Genomic DNA, 19,631 nt, shown 5'->3' with positions numbered 1-19,631 from the left:
ATACAAGTTGGTTTTAGGGTCCTCCCAAAAACTTTAACAATTATTTAATAAAGAAAACAGAAGGTGACCATTCAAAAAAAGCAAAACAAAACTGCTCTCCTTATCCAGCCAACACAGTTTCTCTGGGTTGATTAGGGAGGCATCTATTCCCTGGCCTGTTGGCCTCACTCTTCCAAGGGAGAAGCACTGCAGGACTCAAGGGCAGCCATGCACACTACCTGTCCACTTGCTCTGGTCTTTCTCGCCTCCACTGTCCTGGTCTTTAGCAAGCTCCTCTGGATCAGCAGCCGTTTCACTGGGTCCTTCAACATCTTCAATGGCTTCTTCTGAAATAGAAGAAAAGCAAAAATGTCCATGATTAAAAACAAGATGAAGGACCCTTATGCTCCTCTTCTTAGTAATGAATTACTAAGCACAAATCACCGATGCCAATGACTCTGTCCCTCCTCTCTCTTCCCAGAGGTCCCTGGGAGGTTGACTGTGCTAAGGGTATATCCAAGTCTGCAGAAGCAGTTGGTACGAGGCTGTGACTTGCTCCAGACATGTCGCCCTCTGGCATTCCCAGATAGATTCTGAATGCCACACTTGTCCTTTTCCAACTGAAAAACCAATCCTGGAGAAGTGATAACTCCACCTTTACCCCAAAGGTGCTGATAAATGCAAACACGGAGCCACATGTTTACTTCTCACCTAGCACCATCCTCAGAGCACCCTGGCACCAGACTAGACCAGATCCAACCACTGGCCCTCGGTTGGCCTGGCAGTGCCTATCGACATGCCAGATTGTAGTGGGAGGTTTCTGCAAGTTATTCATATTGTGAAGAGTCATGGAATTATCAGTGACATGATTTCATCAACACAAAGAATCCTAGAAACCCAACAGCATCTCGCCGGCATGCCAGAATCAGTGATGAGAGGCAAAAGGGTAGAAATTTGAACAGAGTCACCATAGGTTTTAAACCAATGCAGGAAATGTCTCTTTGGTCAGCAGTGTTGTAGCACAAGAAGAATGGCTATTTCCAAACTAGTAAACACCATCTGTCCAAATGGGGACATTTGGTTTGAATGCATGCATGCATGAATGAATGAATCAGACAAACCAAGAAAATAATTTTCACAATGATGAATTTATCAGAAGACTCCTCCGAGCATACCCTTCTGGGTTCAGAGCCATGAGAGCAGGGATGTTCATGTCTATCACCTGAGTGTGTTACCAGATAAGACCCAGGAGGGACAAGGGATGAGGCTGTAATCTAGAAAGCTGGCTAAGGTTCTGCCTGATACCATCACAGAGCTCTCCAACTCCCACCTCTACCTTTAAATCATCCAGGTATTGTGCCCTCCCTCTGACACCCCTAGAAAACAGCCTTTAAATTTTATCAGAGAGAGGAAGTAAAAGGAGTTAAAATAATTGACCTCACAGGGCTTCTAAAACACTCAAAGAAGAAGAAATGGATTTTCCTAACTCTTCCAGAAAGATAACAGAGGCCCAACAACTAGACTATTTAACTAGGAGTCAAAGAATGTTCTTTCTTCATTACCGACAGGAGGCAGTTTATGTGGCGGTCATGAAGAACACAGATGAAATGAGCTGCTGCTTATTTTAATCTCCAACCACAGGTTCCATATAAGATTTCAATGCCGTCTTTCTGTCTCATTGCATAGTAAAGTAGCATCAAGTCTCCCCACCCCACCCTTAGTTCACACAGAGAAAAATCAGGCAATCATGGCTTGAAGTTAATCAGTTGTACAGCCCAACAGTAACACCACACATCGTTCACTAGAGAAATAAACATATGTGTTAGTAGAGTACTAACAAGCGCGTTGCACAGCATGATATATGTACCATCTTAATTATGCCCAGGTAAAATGTTCCATGCACATTTTTAGGCTTTTGATAAAACTCAACACTATAATTATAAAATTATCTTTGAATGGTGATGCTGGCATACAGTCCATCAATATTATTAAATTGCACCTATCCAAGTTAGCTACGTCTCTTAAAATGGACTAATTTGTCCCAATACATGCTGTGATATAAAATATCTGTATTATTGATATGTTAATCAAATTTTAGCAAAGAGATGGCTCAGTGGTTTTTCTTCTCCTAGTGCATGTGGGCACACACACAATCACCTCGGGTGAAGACAGTCTGATACCCACAAACTACTGAGCACCCCAACGTGGAGATGAACAGTGTCTGACACGCTGCACAGCAGAGAAGGAAAAGATTTACCTACTGGGCAGCCATCTCCCATGTCCTATGCATCGCGTGGCATACAGCTAGCAGAACAGAGTAAAAACCTCACTGTCAGCTGGCACGGACTCCAGTTCCTTGAGCCTTTCAAAAAACAAAATCTATTCCGAGGATTGAGACGAAAGAATAACCAGATCATGGATGCAGTGGGCAAGGGCGCTGCACTGTACTCCCTGAATACCCTGGAGCCCTTACTCAGCGCGTCTGCTTGGGCCCTTGCTTTCTTCCCTCTCTGCTCTGCTGGCAAGCAGATAATGAAAGCAGCTACCCCTTCGGAGAGGATTACCCACAGAGGTTACTTCGTCTTGCTGCTCTTTTTTTGTTCAGGTTTTTTTTCTTCCAGATTTACAAATTAAGTCTTCTTGAGATCCTACCTTTAACATTATTTATGGATAAGTCACTGTTATATGCATGATGGAAGGAGAAAAGACTAAGAAACTTCTGGACCAGCCAGTTCCCTTTGCAGGGGGATCAGTTGTCTTCACCCCAGCTAAAAACCAGGTCCTGTTTACCAAGCAGGAGCTTCCCTGCAGTTCCACCTATAACCTACAGGTGTCGCCCTCCGCATGGCAAGGCCAGGAGGGCAGCTGGCTGCAGGAGGCAGACAAGTCTGGGCCGCCTAACCTAAGCATGTGGAAATAATATACATCTCCAAGTGAACTGTCTGGCCCTGGAAAAATAAAATAGGACATTCATAAGCAGTTACACCATCTGTCTTTAGACCATCATCATCAACGACGAGAGAGGGGAACAAAGTTCTTTAAAATGGATGAAAGCCCAGGCTGACAGTAACCCGAAAACTGTGAGCTCTGAATACCAATAAAGGTAAAGAAATGATTTAAAAACAGGGATACTAACTGTGAATTTGTCTGGATGGCTCAAGCCTGTGATGCTTTGCAGACAAAGTGTGTTTTTACTGGTCCCCAAAGTGTATAACAAGTCTTTTCACTATGAGCCAGGCCTCAGGCACTCATGCAAGAGCTTGGCCGTCTGTCACTGGGGACACGAGGACATCCAGTTCCGAAACACAGCCTTATCTACACTCCAAGCTACTGGGGCTGCTGTTTCCCTTAGGGAACGTGTGCTGACAGAGCCCGGAATGGAGGAAGTTGTGCCCACAGATCACCAACGGCCCATCCTGCCCTGAAGTTTGTGGCAACTCACTGGGGTCATTTATAGAGGTGATACTCTTGTTTCTTCAACAGTATCAACTACTGACGGAAGGCAGGAACTAGTGAGACTTGGACTAATGATGGGTTTTAATCTGGAAAATCCTGTCTTTCACACTGAGGAAGGGGCCGCTTTCCTTCACCAAAACACACAACAGCCACTGAGCCATTTTTCAGGCCAAAAGAGGCCCAAAAGAACCATCTCCCTGAAAGTGTCTAATAACATTTCACATCCCAACCATTTCAGAGACCACCACCAATGATTTCTCCAGGCTGTGGCCGGGACCTGGGCATAGAGGTCATCTCTGATCCCAGCCCCACCCTCATCCTGGGAGGAGGCAGGAGGCCCAGCACATCCCAGACAGGACTGAGCTTCCCATGACCCCAGAGGAACTGACCGGGCAGAAGCTCACTTGGATGGCTCCGTCCTACAGCAGCTCTCAAACTAAGTCACCCTCTCTCCCGTCTGTCTTATTTTGATGTGAAAGGCCTAGGGAAATAGAAGCAAATCTTGAAAAACAGGGAGGTCGTTCAGGTGTCCTTTCTGCCTTTTACGACCAGGTAAAACAGTGACTGAAGGCCTCTACCAAAGCTATCTCCATCATCACCTCCTCTCACAACTCCCAGACAGTACTTCTAGCACTGAGCCAAACCCAGCCTGCTGCCATCACTCACGTTTCCTGTTAAGGGCAGCGCTCTCAGGTGGAAGCATCCCAGCAGATAAATATATTCTCGAAGGGCAAGGTTCCTAAGGCAGCTTAGGTTTTGGGGAGGATGAAACCGCAGTCCCAGAAGATTTCCTTTCAGCTGAGGTGGTTTTGCTCATCACAAATGGAAACTGTTCTCTCTTCATACACACTATGCATAGCATCTTGGTAAAGGTGACTGCGTGACTCCCCCATCCATAGAGACGCCTGGTCCTCAAGGAGGTGTGTGTGGCAACTGGCAACCCCATGGGGATTTGTAACCATTTTACGAACCACCCGGAAATTGGTTTGTGGAAGGAGCACAGGGCGGAAGCCCTAAATAGCAGTGGTATCATCACGAAGTCAGCACTCAGCCCGGTGCACATACTCCCCAACTGTGTCACCCACGGAAATGTTCCCATTGTTATAAAATGGCACTGCTCCCCAAAATAACAGGGGCCTAGTGACGTGTCCATTGAGGGTATTTTACAAATCGCTTGCAGGCTTGAAGGAAAGGGGAGTCAATCAATGATCAAGATTACTCCCTCCGTTCCTAATTCTTAACAGGATGATGTAGATTAATTCAAACCTGACAAAGCCCCTACAGTGCCTCGGTGTGATAGAAATTTGGAAATTCTCCTAAGAATCGGGGTGTTTGTACCCAAGGCTCTCACATGAACGTGTTACTTAAATAATACACCAATCTGTGATCCCCAAAGAATGAAAGTGTTCTTTCCTTTTTCTACGTGGGGCATGGTGTTTGGGGGGGGTGGATAAAGTATGCTTGCCTGTCGGCAGGCTCAAGAGCTGAGAAACATTAGCTGTCATGAACCACAATCAAATCAGGTTTGAAATATTTAGCAGTGGCTTGGAGAATGCGGTGGTGCAGCTCTGACAGGCGAGATGTGCACAGACACCCACTTTCCATTATAATGGAAATATCAGGCCTGTTCTGAATATGTATAACCCAGAAAAATGTATTGATTTTTCATTCGGCATTAAAAAAAATGAAATAGCCTGCAGCTGTCAAAAGCCTTTTGTTAAAAGCTCATCCTTCCTGGAATGAGGTTTACCAGAAACAAGTTTTAATTGTATATAGGACCTCTTCTTTGAAAATCAAAATAACCAATCTGCTTACTTTGAAGATAGGGTTAAAGCTTTTCCTTTCTCCGTTTTCAACCTAATTAACCCAAGGACGACCACTAAAGCAGGCAGGAAAGACTGAACACTCCACATGCTCTGACCAACAAGAGTGACACAGAGGGTGGCGGCTACAAGTGGCATCTGTTGGTGTTTCTGTGGTGGGTAGGAGGAACTCGGAGACTGTGCTTTGTTCTCTTGGTCCTCTACCTCCTGTGTCACTCACTGTAGGCACCGACGAATCAGCTGTCCTTGTCTGGCCTGGGGAAGCAACCTGGAAAGTAAGGGCAAATCCCTCGGGTGTGTCCAACCCTTCTGGTATCTTGTTATCAATGGGAAATTTCTCCTGGCCGTAGATATTCTAGAGCATGCATGCTTTACTTTGCCATCAGAGGTCAAACCAAACCCTGTAATATTAAAGATGAGTCTAAGGCCTACAACACTAAGTGCACTAAAGTCCTGCTACCTCAGAAACTTGTAACAGGATGTGACTGGCAATGCTGCCGGACAGACAACCATCTCATTCCCAGTGTGTTGATTCTAGCCCAGTCTTAGCCAGAAATGAAGAGGCTCGTGGTGGTGACTTTGACAGCGATTATAGACCACTCACTATGCCAGTCTCCCTCTAGGACATTTTGGCGAGTGGGATCTCACTGAATGGTGACCAGAGGACCTACCAGTAGGGGATTCTCCATGAGCCCTGGGCTGTACCCCAGCTGTACAGCCACCCAGATCCAGACAAGCCACCCAGCACATTTCCAAGATCTTCTCAAATGTGCACTCCCTGGTTTTATTCTGTGGTATCTTGAAGCTGCCTGAGTGGTAACCTCCAGCAATTTTGGTTTCTGGGTGACGATAATACTTCAGCTCCAGGAATGTCCCCATAAATGAAGATGGTATATAGTACCAGCACAAATACAAACTATTCTTTTAACACACCTTACATTTAGCACCCTAGTAAGAGTGTCTACATATCCTTACATATGCACATATGACAGAGAATTTACAAATCTACCTAGAAGTCACATGTGAACAATCACCTGAATGTTTTTGAAATTGCTGTCCAACTTTGTCCATTCCATTTTCTACCTTGCAGTAGACTATACATTCATCAGCAAAAATGCCAAATCCCAAAAGAAAGGACCTGGATCCACGTCAACACTGACGAGTGGGACATCTTGAGAGACAACTGTTGCAGTCCAGGCAGGAAGCATCAAGGCGGGATGGGTAAGTGGGGCGGGGGGGTGTGCATGCGAGGGTGGGAGGGGCAGGCAGGGCTCTGCGGAGGGAGCGCTCATTTATTCATCAGGAGTGTAATATTTTCCCACCTTCTCGGGACAAGATGTCATTTCTTTTCCAATAGACATCAGAACTGCAGTGCACTAGTAGAGCCCAAGGCATTCAATGGAAAGCACATTCTGCACGGGAATGACAGAAAAAATGGGTGTGCATGCGAGGGTGGGAGGGGCAGGCAGGGCTCTGCGGAGGGAGCGCTCATTTATTCATCAGGAGTGTAATATTTTCCCACCTTCTCGGGACAAGATGTCATTTCTTTTCCAATAGACATCAGAACTGCAGTGCACTAGTAGAGCCCAAGGCATTCAATGGAAAGCACATTCTGCACGGGAATGACAGAAAAAATGGCCTCCTATGCTCCTGCTTGCCTGGCCTCTCCAGGTCCCCTCTGGATTCTGCCCTGGGCATTTTCCACTTTCTTTACCCACTGGGGAAAAGAGTCAGGACTTAGCTCACTGTTCCTACAGGTAATTTTCCCACTGAAATAGCTTTAAGAAATTGGCCACACTCCTAACCAGTTGTTTAAACAAAACCACCTTCTTAAAGATGGCATCCATAAGCAAATTTGGCCCACCAACAGTTAAGGGAATGTGGGCAGAAGAGACCGAGGGACATGGAAAAGTTCAGACACACATCCTTCCTCCAGCAAAGAACTCCTCCCCACATGCATCCTTGTAAGTGATCCCAAGAATTCTGCACGCTGCAAGGTACTCATTTACTGAATGCACCTGGGGCCACCGTGCCTGGCATTTCTGCAGAGAGCTCGGAAAGTCACCAGGGGAGGGCTGCCAGCCTCCCAGGATGGCTAGGCTTTCGGGAAAACCCACACTGAAGGAATCTGCCCTATTCTCCACCCCACCCTGACTTTCTTTCCTGCCCACCCCCCCACCCTGCTGACCCTCTCTTCTGGCATCAGGCTATAAGAATCAACACGCTGAAAGTAACTCTGGGTATTATTAAAAATGACTAATTGGAGAATAGAGACCATTTATGCTTTTGTATATTTGAAGATCTTGCCACTGTTTACAGAGACAAGAAAAATGGGGACTGTGCAGCCAGAGGCAGCTCGGGAAGGCTGGGCCTGAGCTGCAGCCTGCATGTCAGTCCCTGCTGGGTACAGTGAGGTCTAGCTCCACAAGAACACAAGCCGGGGATCCTCTCCATTTCCCTTTGTACCTAACTTCACCTCCAACCTGAACACTGACAGCAAACAGCGTGCTGTGGGTCCAAAGCAGCGAAGTCCTCCCAGAGAAAATGTACCTGCTCTGAGCTGTCCCTTCTGTGGGAACAGCACACAACACCAGAGCGGGGAGCGAAAAATGCTGCCATTGTGTGGTGAGGGACGAGTCCTGCCATTTTTCCTCTCTCAGGCAAGGCCGCCTGGTCACTCAAACTGTTTTTCAAAACCACACTAGAATTAAGGGGGTGGGTGGGGGTCAAGAGAGGAGAAAAAGGGAGGAAACGCCTAAAGCCAGTATTGCAACAAGTTCCATTTATCTGTGTTCTTAGCAAAAGTACCTGGGCTGCCCCCTGCAGAAATCCAGAAAGGATAAAAGCAGATGTGTGGCGACAAAGCACAACGGAACTAAATATGTCGCTGACTCGCCTGGTGGTTATTCACAGGAAGGTTTAAAAAAAAAGAATAACTGAAAGGTTTGAGTTCCAGTTTGTAAAATAAAAACCCAACCCTGAAATGGTCTCGGAATCCACACTAAATAAGAAACCCAGCTAGGTCCCAGCACTCTGAAGTAAGCTAAATTCAGCAGGGATTAGTTCCCTTGGATTTCTACAGAGCCATGATTGTTGCTGTTACTTTCACACATGAAATGTAAAAAAAGGCAAATTCCCTGAGCATGTTTGTAGCCGAGCGTGATGTGATTGTGTTGTCATTTATGGGAAATAATCGCAGACCCATCTCTCCCTTTCCCCCCCATTTTCCAGTCCAAATAACCATGAAAAATTACACTTCAATGTCAGTACGACGACAAAGGAGGAACGCTCTCTGGGAGCTCAGCGGATTTGCAGGGGTTTTTCCTTCCTTTGGACAAAAACTACCTTCAATTGTACTTCATTTAAAACGTGATCGAACAAATGCATTTTGACAAGTTCTTTTCTCTTTTTCTCCTTTCTTTTAAACAGTATTTTGCACAGTTTAACCTCACACCCAACTGGAATATTCTGGAATGAGGTATGCAAAATCAGAAAGTCCTTGATACCAAGAAGGGTGCCCCTCTCCAGTCTGGTGAACACAGACTAGTTTGGAAAATTAATGATTCTAACTCAGTACATTACTGGGGAATAGAGGGTAGGAGAGAGGAAATGGTAAAATATTCGATAGGTACAGGAAAAAATTGCCGGAGTTAGTAGAAAGAGGAGGTTCTCAAAGGTTGAGGAAGGGGCTCCTCAGAATGAAGCAGTTTGGGGTTTGAAGGAATCACTAGTGTGCCTGGATGTAGGGTCACGACTGGGGGAGCTCTCTGATGGGTACCCGCATTCCCTATCCTCCCTCCTGTACAGAAAGGGACATTTCTCAAGAGAACAGATTTGCCTGCAACCTGCTCAACACCCAGGTGCAAAGCCTGAGCAGTCCCTATGAGCATCTGTCTTTCAATAACGCCGTGCTTGAAATAAACACTGCCAAGCTTCTGCAGCTGGGGGAGAAGGAGGAGGCAAGACAGATAAACATACATGACTGATGGAAACAGAGTAAATTAAAAAAAATTTTAACAGTTTTCATTAAAGACTGGTATCTCTAAGCCAAAACTGACTTGGCTTCTCAGAGAAAGATCTTATGCTTAATGAAAAAAAAAAAAAAAAAAAAGAGGAAGAAAATAATCTATATATTTTTTTTTTATTGGAAAATATCTGAAATACATGGATGAAAAAAGTGAAGGCGGGATGGCCTGTAAGAGTACTTAAGCAACTGTGTACAAAGGAAGGTGTATGGGAAATGAACAGGATGTACCAGAAGTGATATTAAATGATGGTGATTGGAACCTAATGGGTACGAGCGAAATCTTGTGGGATGGCTCTTGTACCGGGAACGTCAGTGGTGATGGATGCAATCTACACACGAACCACAGCAAGGGAAGGAGCAGTGCAGAGCAGCGGTGCAGACCCAGGGAGCTTCTCGTGCCAGGGAGAGGCAATGTGACAACGGCAGAGGGAACTGCAGCGCAAATTCTTTTGTGTGTGACAAGATGCCAAAAATCAAATTGAAGGCAAAAGTTACCATCAAAACAAGTAGCATACAACCAAGAAAAATAAAACCATGCCTCCCACGACATACAAAGGAGAGGCCTGAATTCCCAGGTTGTTTGCTCCTCACTCTTAAGCCCCTGGTGTCTGTCTGAAAAGTCCCTCACCTATTTAGAAAGCAGCTTTATCCCTGTGAAGGACAGAAGTCAGGAAGAAATAATAGTTTACTCCTACGAGTGGATGGCGGAGCCAGGGACTATCGAGGAGCTTCATTCTGCAGGATCATAAGTTACTTGTGTGTACAGCTGGTAAAACAAGCCAACTCATGAAAACAAAGCACAGACAAAGGTTTAGACTTTCCATACCAAATCTGAAGGAGCAGAAACCAGGCCAACTGCAGATGACAGGAGAAACCCTGGCTAAACCTGTCCTCCCTTGGCCACACGAAAGCAAGCACAAAGGTCAGTGCCTCCATTTGCACGTCCACCGAGGTGATGCTAGAACATGCACGAATCCCGGAGAGGGCAGAAAACGCGCTGTTCCACCTCCAAGCCCCTGAGGCGTCTTCAGGTGCCTACCACACACCGCCTGGTGCAAGCAGAGAAGGGCCTGACTCTACCGGCAGCACTTAGGGTCGGACCCGACGTATTTAATGATGCGCCTACATGTGGAAAGTCAAACCTGGGCCATTCTCCAGAACCCTCAAGTCTCCAAATGCACTTCATCAGTCTGAAACAGGCAGCAGAGGCAACATGTTTTGGTTGACAGTTCCTAATAATTGCAAAGAAAGCAAAGCAGGAAGCCGAGGTTCAGAGAAAATCCAAACGTTGACTTTCAAGAGCTCTCTGGCACTAGTAGGGAGACAAAGCATATGGAATTACAAAATAGCTGTCGTTTTTAACAGGTACCTCATATGGTTCTTCTGTGCTGAAATCGAGACAAAGAAAATTCTTGGATCTTCTTCCTCTTTTTTGAAAGCTTTGAAAGTAATGCTAACGGTTGAATCCAAAGTCTGTATTTTCTAAAAATTTGGATCCTCTGCAATAAAAAAGGTCTTCTTCTAGGGTTTAATAAAATGCCATCCCCACATCCCTTTCACAGTGATTTTAGCCATGGCAGCCGCTCTCTAAATCTCCCAGAGCTACTAACCAGCCTTAGGATTCTGTGCGCATCTGTTTAGCTTTTCCTCCTGGAAGGAGTTTCTAAGACCTAAAAGCAGGCTTACGACTTTTGAAAAGCAACACAATCCACTGTATATCCCCAAATTTATACAGCAAAACATCTCAAGGCACAGAAAACAAACAGCAGTGATCATCAAGGGATACATCTCAATCAAAGCGATCTAATACTCTTTAATGGTGGGGACATTTGAAAACAATACATGAAACAAAAAAGGAAAAAAATGTGGCCATGAGATGAGCAAATCATCAAAGATCTGGGCAGAAAAGTATAGTTTAGTGACAAAGAATTGGTACTTGAGATAGGAATAAAGAAGGGATCTACAGAAATGTGTAGTGCACAGTTACATTGTAAAGAACAAAGTACGGATGTTTAAATTCTTCTGTGTTCACAATGAAACTGGAGAAAGTACTAGAAATCCTCTGACAAGGAAATCCTTGAAGATCATTCCCTAGCTTCCACAAGTGAGCAACTGTTTTCAAGTGAAATATGGACCCTACTACGTAGAGAGAGAATGAGGACACGAAACCTTCAACAAATGCAAGGTCTTGCTTCACTTTGTCAAGCCAAGATTTCTACAAAGGAAGGAAATGAAACAAGTTGAGGTGTGAAGGTGAGTTTGCTTCCCCACTTACCAAGCAATGTCTTCACACAGAAGGACTTAAACAGCAATCTATAAGAAAGCTGAAAAAAAAATATAACCCTTGGTAAGATCCTATCTTATAAATTATGGTAGAGAAAACAGATCAATTTCTATCTGAAAGGAAGTCAGTCTTATGACTAACTCAACGACTGAAGAACTTTACTGAAAAGTTTGTGAAAAACAGGAAATGTTCCAGAAGACTGCAAACATCTACAGAAGTCATCTGAAGAATGGGGACAAATGCAAGAAAAAAAGAGAAGGATCAATGAACTAAAATGCAGCTATGTAAAATTTATCTAAAGCTAATCAAGAGGGGAAATAAAATATTTTTAATATGTAGAACATACAAAAATGTTAAAAACGCAGGGTAGTCCAAGCGAGGAAAAGACACATAAACATACTTGAGTACAATAAATTTATAAAGGAGAAATGGCCACGGCTGTGTGAAAAAACCTTTGTTGGGGAAAGTGACCAAACACCTCACTGCTACCGGCTGGGAGATGGGGATCAGAGAAGGGCAGGGCTCCAAGGCCACACAGTGAGGTACCCAAAAGAGAGTCCCTGAGAAGATGAAGGACAGCAGCACAGAGGGAGTAAGTGCTCGGGTGACGCTGACTGTCACAGAAGCAAGGGCTGTCTGCACAGGGAAGCCCGGCACCTGCTGCTGGCTGCTGACACGTGGGGAACTTCCCTCCATGAAAGCTGAGACACTGAGGTGGATGATCCGAATGGTGGAGCTATAGCTGCTCAAAGCAATGTCTATTTTTCTTTTAACATTCTGAGACAAAAAAAACATAGCAAGGATAAAAACATGAGCTCACCAAAAACAAAACAAAAAACCCATACTCAAAAGACAAAACCAGCCACTAACACGCCAGGTCTCCATGTTTCTAGGTCAAAACTACCCTGTTAACTTCCTTCCCAGCAGCAATGTGATACGCCAAATACAAGTGCCGCAGTGAAAGACAGGCCAACGGACAGTTCATCCTTTCTCTCTCCTTCTCTTTCACTCACTCACACACACACACACATCTCCCTTTTGAGCTCTTCTGGAAAGGGGGATCCCAGAAGCACTGCTCCCAAATGGCGTGGGGCACAGATACGCTGAATTCAGGGTGAGGTCTGAGGCGCTAGTGATGGGGTTGCTGTCACAGCCCCGAATCCCAGCGCAGAGAACTAGCAAAAGCTAAGTAATTGCTTTTTCCCCTTCCACTAATAAGCTTTTCAGCCGAGGAAGAATTCAGCTTCCTGTAGTCAACAGACTCTTTTTTCCCTGCCTCTCCTAGCTCCAAATAATCTAAAGTGACTGCAATTTCAGTCCTGGCTCTCCAGCATTCAGCTGCACCAGCTGAGGTCAGAGGGTGTCAAGTGAGGGCTCTCCATTGCTCTTCTACTCTGCATGCACAACACCCATGCCTCCTCGTAACTGAGGCAACCTGCATCCCCAGGCCAGCCGTTCTGTGCATCACGGCCCCATGGCTCGCTGACCTCACATTCCTGGAAATGTTTCTTAAGGCCCAGAAAATCCTGCAGGGACAGGAGAGAGACTTCTGCTGTAAACAACTGAGTAGTAATGACCAACTTCAGATGCCCTGGTGACTCGAGCTGCTAATTTCTCAGTTTTCGAAATGCACTGCAGGAGGACGGATGTGTGCGATGGTTAAATGTGGTGGTTGGTTGTGTGATATCCTGGTTTCATTTATGCAAAGACTCCGATTTCGCTTCGATGTATTTATGGGTTGGTATCTTCAGGCCTGGCTCTGTGATGAATCCGCTGCAAATGGTCGACTGCCCCGGAAAACTCTGTCCCACTCCCTCCCTGCCTCATGTCCAGATAAATGAAATGCAATTTCAATTACGAAGAAGGGCAGCAACAGTGCCTCCCCTTTTTCATTTTCAGATCCAAGAGAGGACGGAGACCAAACTGAAGGTGGTAACAGATGAAGGGAGTGGGGGGAGGGAAAGAAAGAACAAATATATGAGGGAAACGAGGGGAGCCCTAGCGGGATCCACCCCCCAGGCAGATGCAAAGGGGGCAACTTGCAAACACAGGAGACCTGTGTCTGTAGTAACAGTGACAAGCAGGGGAGACAGACGCAGGCCTGGAAAGGCTGTTCCCTTCTCCTGACCCTGCACCATTGCCTGTAAGGGTCAAAAAGACAAGAGAACAGAAGCAGCAGAAGACCTGGACCTACACCTCACCCGCAAACACACATACCCAAAGGAAGCATATTCATACTCCTGGCCACACCAGGCCTGTGAGGGGAATTTATTTCCCTCAATTATGTGCTCTTATCCCCAGTTTCAGTTCATCAGCAGAGCTCAGCCAAGTCAATGAAAGACTCTGTGATGAAGTAATCACATGCGCGGGCCCATCTGCTGGGCTGCCAGGGCTGCAGCCACACCAGGCCCGAATGCTCCCCACCCTGCCCCTGTCAGGACGCCACATTCTGCTCCAGAAGCCTGAGCTCCCAATGCCCTTTTCTTGGACCCAATCACAAATGTCTTAATGGCAAAGTGAAAAATGAAGGAAGGAGCCAAGTGAGAGTGAGGCTACACTCCTTTCGTCCTGGTTGTGCAGCCCTTCAGTGCAGCGACACCAACCGTGGAAACCAACACTGTAGGCCTAGCAAGCCCCGGATGCATCCACATTACTAAGTGTCTAGTAAGAAGAAGGGTAACCACACAACCATCACCCAACTCACATGGATGTATTCGTACTCCCAATTCGTGGATGAGGAAACTGAGGCTCAGAGAAGATAAATGACTGCTGAGAGTCACAGAGCTAGGAGATGACAAAGGGCATACTAGGCCCTGTGCTCTTAATGGCTACCTTCCTGCTGCCACTGTGGGTTTCTGAGGAGGACACAGACTTCTGCCTCTGCTGTCTGTCCACGCAGCCACATGGAGCAGCTATTCCAGACCCTGATGGTACAAGTGTCAACAGAGAAAGCCACTGTGCTTGTGGGCAGGGGCAGGCAGGGGTGTGGGTGGGGGGAAGGGAGGCCCACAGCAAGCCACTAAACAAAGGAGCCTGGGGAAAGTCAGATGCTGGTGGACAACAACAGATAAAGCAGGGGGGATTAAGGTGGGAGGTTTGGGGAGGGCAATGCATGTAAACAAACCTGAGAGAATGAGGGTGTGAGCCGCAGAGGGCGGCCTGTGGGCCTTTCTGGAAGAGCAAGAGCAAAGGCCCTAGGAGGAAGACAACTGGCCTGCTGGAGGAGCAGGGAGTGGTAGGGAAGACAGGGGCTCAGGCAGGACTGGGCGGCGAGTCCTGTGGGCCTTGCTGACGATGGCATGGGGACTCCTGAAATGTTACAACAAGGGGCTCTTCTCAGCACCTCCTCTAGGCAGATATGGCCCTGAGTTTACCACTCTCTGGCCATGGTTGTGGTCCTGACTCATCCCCTATCACAGAGCTGTTTCTATGGGCGACAATCTGTACATACTGACACACTGGCCCAGTGGGCGTTTCCCGCAGAAAGACCACAGTATTTCTCCGGATATGTTTGTGCACAACGTATCAACACAGATAGACAGGCAGGGGCAAATGTAGATAAAAACCACTTGGAGCCTTTCTTTCCCTTTCCCAAGGGAGCTGAGCTTAAGGGAAAGGGGTCATTAACCATCCTTTGCCACAGGCTGCAAGGGACAGAAACAGTCATGTGACCCTCAGGTTTCCGAGGGTCCACTCAAGAGGCTGAGCGCAGCACCAGGCCTGAGGGGAAAGACTCAGGCTCAGGACGGCAGCAGCCTCAAGCCAAGTCAGTTACTGACCCTTCTGCATGGCCCTTCGTGAAGTTACACTGCTCCCTCCAGCGTGAGTTTCAGTGGACTCTGTCAATTCCAAAAATCACATAAAACCAAGGAAGGAGGCCAGGGCTACCTTAAGACTGGCTCTTCCAAGTACAACATAAATTTGGAGGTGAGGATGAGTGGCTTTTCTTTTCCTCAGATTGGTGTTATGAAAAAAGTCTGTTCAGCTTGCTGCTACAGAAGAGGTGTCTCCCCCTAGTGACATGCGTCCCTCTCTGCTGCAGGTGCAGTCACCCTCCGTGTCCTGGGAGCTACAGCTGGGTGGCTCGGTTCAGGCAGGCAGCAGCACGGCACTCAGGCCCTAATCTAGGACGGGCTGTAGCAAGGTGTGCTGGGAGCTCCAGGACAGACTAAGAGGGTACGCTCTTGACTGTCCTGGGCTTTGCTGTTAAACATTAATGGGTGAGCTTGGAGTACCCACAGGCAGCTGGCCCATATGCTGTTTCTCTGGCCAAGAGAGTAAAGACGCTGGATTTAGGCCAGATGCACGTGGGGAGTAGGAGGTGGCAAAGGAATACACAGGTAATGGCCAGGCAGCAGGTAAAAGGGGCCAGGCCTGTCAGGGATCCTGTAGGGGCAGAAAGGCAAGGCCTCAAGTCAGAGCAGGTACAACAAGGCACAACCCAGGGGTGCATAAGTGATGGCTGAGGGCAAGGAAATAAAAGCCAGAAGATGGGACCTGAATGAACAGGGGGCCAAACAGGGCCAACGCCATCCCAGCTTAAAGGAAACAATAATGTGGGTTCTGCATTGATCAGAAGCACAAGGAGAAGGAAGAGAAGGAAGAGGCTGGCTAGGGCGAGATTCCTCCCTCTTCCATTCCATTCACCAGGAGAACTATGTTTTGGGGAAGGGGCCAGAACAATCACTGGAGCCAAACTTGGCTGCTGCCTTTTACAGTACACTTCCCAGAATAAACTGCCCCAAGACTTATCCATCTCCAAAAAAGGCAACTGTAAAAGCACTCATTGCCAGCCCCCTCCCTCACACCCGCACAGTCATCCTCCTCTGGGCCCCGGGGAGGGGCTGAGGGGGACCCCAGGAGGCAGCTCAGGCCTGGGACTAATTGCTCTTGCGGATGCTGTGCGGTATGGGGGCGATCCCGAGCCAAGCAGTTACGAACTTCCCAAATCATTAACCTTTCTCGGAGTGCATTGTATTGGGAGGTGCTCCCTCTACAGCTTATTCAGGAGCCCTATTGATCCACCGCACACTCGGTGCCTTCAAAGTTGTTTATGATCAATATGCAAATTGCCCATGGCATTGATCTCGTATTAATTTTCAATTAGGGAATCCACAAGGGGTCTCTGAGGGTCAATACCTAACAATGCAAAGGAAACTCCACTGCAGAGATGCTCAGGCCTGGTGCTGATAAAAGCTTCCTCGGCCTCCTCCTCAAAGGTTCCAGGCCCTCTGGGCTGTCACCTTCACTTTGGCTCATTTGGTTCCCTCCTAAGTCAGACCCCTTCAGCCTCTTCCCAGGCTGGATCTGTGGCTTCTGCCCTGTGTCCACCCCCACCCCGCTGCCACAGAGAGCCTTCCTGGCCGGCCAGTGTGCTGCCCTGACACCCGCCCTCCTGATCAGGTGCCCCCCAGACACGCCTCCTCCTCTCCCCAAGTCACACCCTGCCCGGGACCACTCTCTCCCCCAGCTCCCCAACCACACATACCTTCTTCCTCCCTCTCTCCCTCTCCCTTGTTTCTGCTTAGTCACGGAACGTCACCTTGGCACGCTGCCACGGCTGGAGCTGGAGAGCTGCACGGTCCCCAGAAATCTCAGGCAGTCAGGCAGAGCTGCCGGGCTGCCAGGTTATGCTTGGCAAACAACCCACTGATGTCATTTCAAAAAGCCAGGGGAAAGGAAAAGGCACAGCTTCAGATCATCTGTTTCTCCTTCTTTCCTCTCTTCTAGCAAAATTTTTCTTCCTAATGAAACATGGCGGTGGGGGAACTTAATTACTTTACCACTCTCTCATGGTTCCCAGAAGAGGCTGCGGCCCGCCCTCCAGGAGCGAGGGGCAGTGCGTGCGAGCTACCAATGGGGGAGTCCCTGGGGCCAGTGTGCCCAGCTGGGACCAGAGTGACCTGGGAACTCAGTCATTCCATTACACCCCTAACAGCCCCTCAGAGACTCGCGTGGGAAAGCTGTGCAGCTCAAACAGTTGGAAGAGAAAAGCGCAGCCGGTTCCCTGCCCAGCAGGTACGGGCCAAGAGCAGGGCTCCGCTGTGTTCCATTCCTGCCTTCTCTCTGCCAGGGGCAGGGGCTCTGAATCCCTGTGTTTTCTTTACTCTCTCTCCATTTGCAACAAACTCTCCCGAGGGTCAGGCTCTTTTCTGTTGCTGCCTAAGACCCAATCCCTGCCACGTAGAGTGGTCACCTGCCCACTTTTGGCACTGCCACTCACAGCACTAACTGGCGCATTAGCTAGCCAAACTAACTGGTTTATGGATAACATTAATTACCATGTTGCTCATTAATGGATGAAACCTTTATTGGAGCCATTGATCAGTGGACTTGTTAGCTTGGCCTCCTAACCAATGGCGGATGTAACAAGCTCTCTTATTGGCATATCAATTAATGCAATCAATTCCTGGCCAGCGGCTGCCATTCTGTTCCCTGGTTGTTCTGGGTAGAAGACAGAGCCATGTCAAACATGCCTTTACTTGGGGTACCCAGCTCTCAACTGAAGGCCTCCGATCTCTCTGCACGGGGGGCTCGATCTATCAAAAACAATTCCACCGACCCTCCCATTTCAAAGTCATTTTTTCATCATCTGGTGTTGACAACAGTGCTATGCATGTTGGGGTACATGAGCCAGAAGGAAAGGGGAAAGGAAACCATTACAGTGAACAGTGCTGGAGAAATCAGATGCTTCGAGACGAGGCATTAATAGAAAGCGTTCAGTCCAAGTCTGGACTCTGGAGAGCACTGTAGGCAATGATGGGACCAACCTAAAAACACAGACGCCAGCATCAGCCCTCAGCCCACCCTTGGGTGCATTCCCAGCCCCCTAGGACCCCCCAACCACAGTCATACATGCTGGCCACACTCAATGGCGCCCACCTCATTCAGTGACTCTAAACACAGTCTCTGTATGAAGATATCATCCACTCATCTGAAGTCCCAAGCTCCAGAATGGAAAAGGACTCAGCACTTAGGGACAGCCACTATTTATCTCTACCAAGTATTCAGTAAATCCATACATGTAAGTGGTAGTTTAATGTGAAATGCACAGAATAAATCACTTCAATAGTACCTGTCCTATATCAACAACACAGCCACAAGTGGAAGAAAAATTTCTGCTGCAACAACGAATCTTTCGCAGGTAGTTTGAGGAAAAGCTCAGGGAACTAGGGACAGGGGGTGGATCCACAAAACTGTGAGTTTAGAGACAGGCCACCAATGACTAGGAAACACCAGTATTATCATAAGAGCAGAGGACACGCTCAGGTGGGCCCGCCGTTTGGGAAGGAATCATAAAGAACACCTAACTCTCAAGACAGGCTCTCCAATGACTAACTGGAGTTTGGCCCCAAAGGAAGCAGCGTGAAATATTATTCCAAGCTTCTTTCTAAAAACAAAACAAAACAAAACAAAATTTGTTTTAATTAAAACAGGAAGAAAATCACTATCACTACACTATTCAGTGGTGCTAATATTACTAATAAACTTTGCAAGTAGGGACATGTAATTCAGGGACAGAGTTAGAAGCCACACAGATTGGTAGCAAGCAAATGTTGTGGGGGGAAAAAAGCAGCTTTTGCCCAGGCAGTGACAGAGCACAGGAGCCTGACTGAGGCTGTGATCAGGGACAGAATTTTCAGCATTTGAAAGCACAGCTCATAGCTTCTAGGATAAACAGTGGAAACATTTCCTCTCATTTATAAATAAAGCGACACTTTTCCAAGTAGAACATCAGCACTTCCATATTCACAGAAGACTGAACAAACCAACTCAGGGAGCAGAGAGCCATGGCCCAGCCAGGTATCACCCTCGTGGGGTGGAGACCAACAGAGACCTGACAGAAGAGGGGCAAGAGGCCTCAATGGGAGGCCAAGGCCTCTTCAAGCCATAGTCACCCTTTACATGACACACAAGCCTGCACGTTCTATGCGGGCGTCACTGGTGTGGCTGACAGGGAAGATATCCACACAAGGGGCCCTTCACCAGCCACTCGACACCACAGTGAATTTTTCAGCAAGAGCCCCCTTGGGTCCTTCGAATGACACCAGTCCTGGTGTAC

The 19,631-nt window shown here is 47.4% G+C and overlaps 1 protein-coding gene and 1 long non-coding RNA gene across 3 annotated transcripts in view; one reads left to right on the top strand and one right to left on the bottom strand.

Moving 5' to 3' along the window:
• The window catches only part of LOC104854057, a 182,112-nt gene extending 173,481 nt beyond the window's left edge, over positions 1-8,631 (top strand). For both annotated transcript variants that reach the window (XR_777967.2, XR_777966.2), the window contains exons 3-4: positions 6,349-6,479; positions 8,490-8,631. This is a non-coding gene — a long non-coding RNA (uncharacterized LOC104854057). The remainder of the gene's footprint in view (positions 1-6,348; positions 6,480-8,489) is intronic.
• Zfhx3 (zinc finger homeobox 3) overlaps positions 1-19,631 on the bottom strand; it is a 234,412-nt gene that overhangs the window by 44,190 nt on the left and 170,591 nt on the right. Inside the window, exon 7 of the mRNA XM_033757937.1 lies at positions 219-326. Within this exon, the coding sequence (XP_033613828.1) occupies positions 219-326 (108 nt within the window). The remainder of the gene's footprint in view (positions 1-218; positions 327-19,631) is intronic.

This window comes from Fukomys damarensis, unplaced genomic scaffold, assembly GCF_012274545.1.
Source record: "Fukomys damarensis isolate Sample0158 unplaced genomic scaffold, DMR_v1.0_HiC HiC_scaffold_32, whole genome shotgun sequence".
Classification (NCBI taxonomy): Eukaryota; Metazoa; Chordata; class Mammalia; order Rodentia; family Bathyergidae; genus Fukomys; species Fukomys damarensis.
The sequence above is the reverse complement of the archived record's forward strand: the minus strand, read 5'-3'. Positions and strand labels throughout refer to the sequence as shown.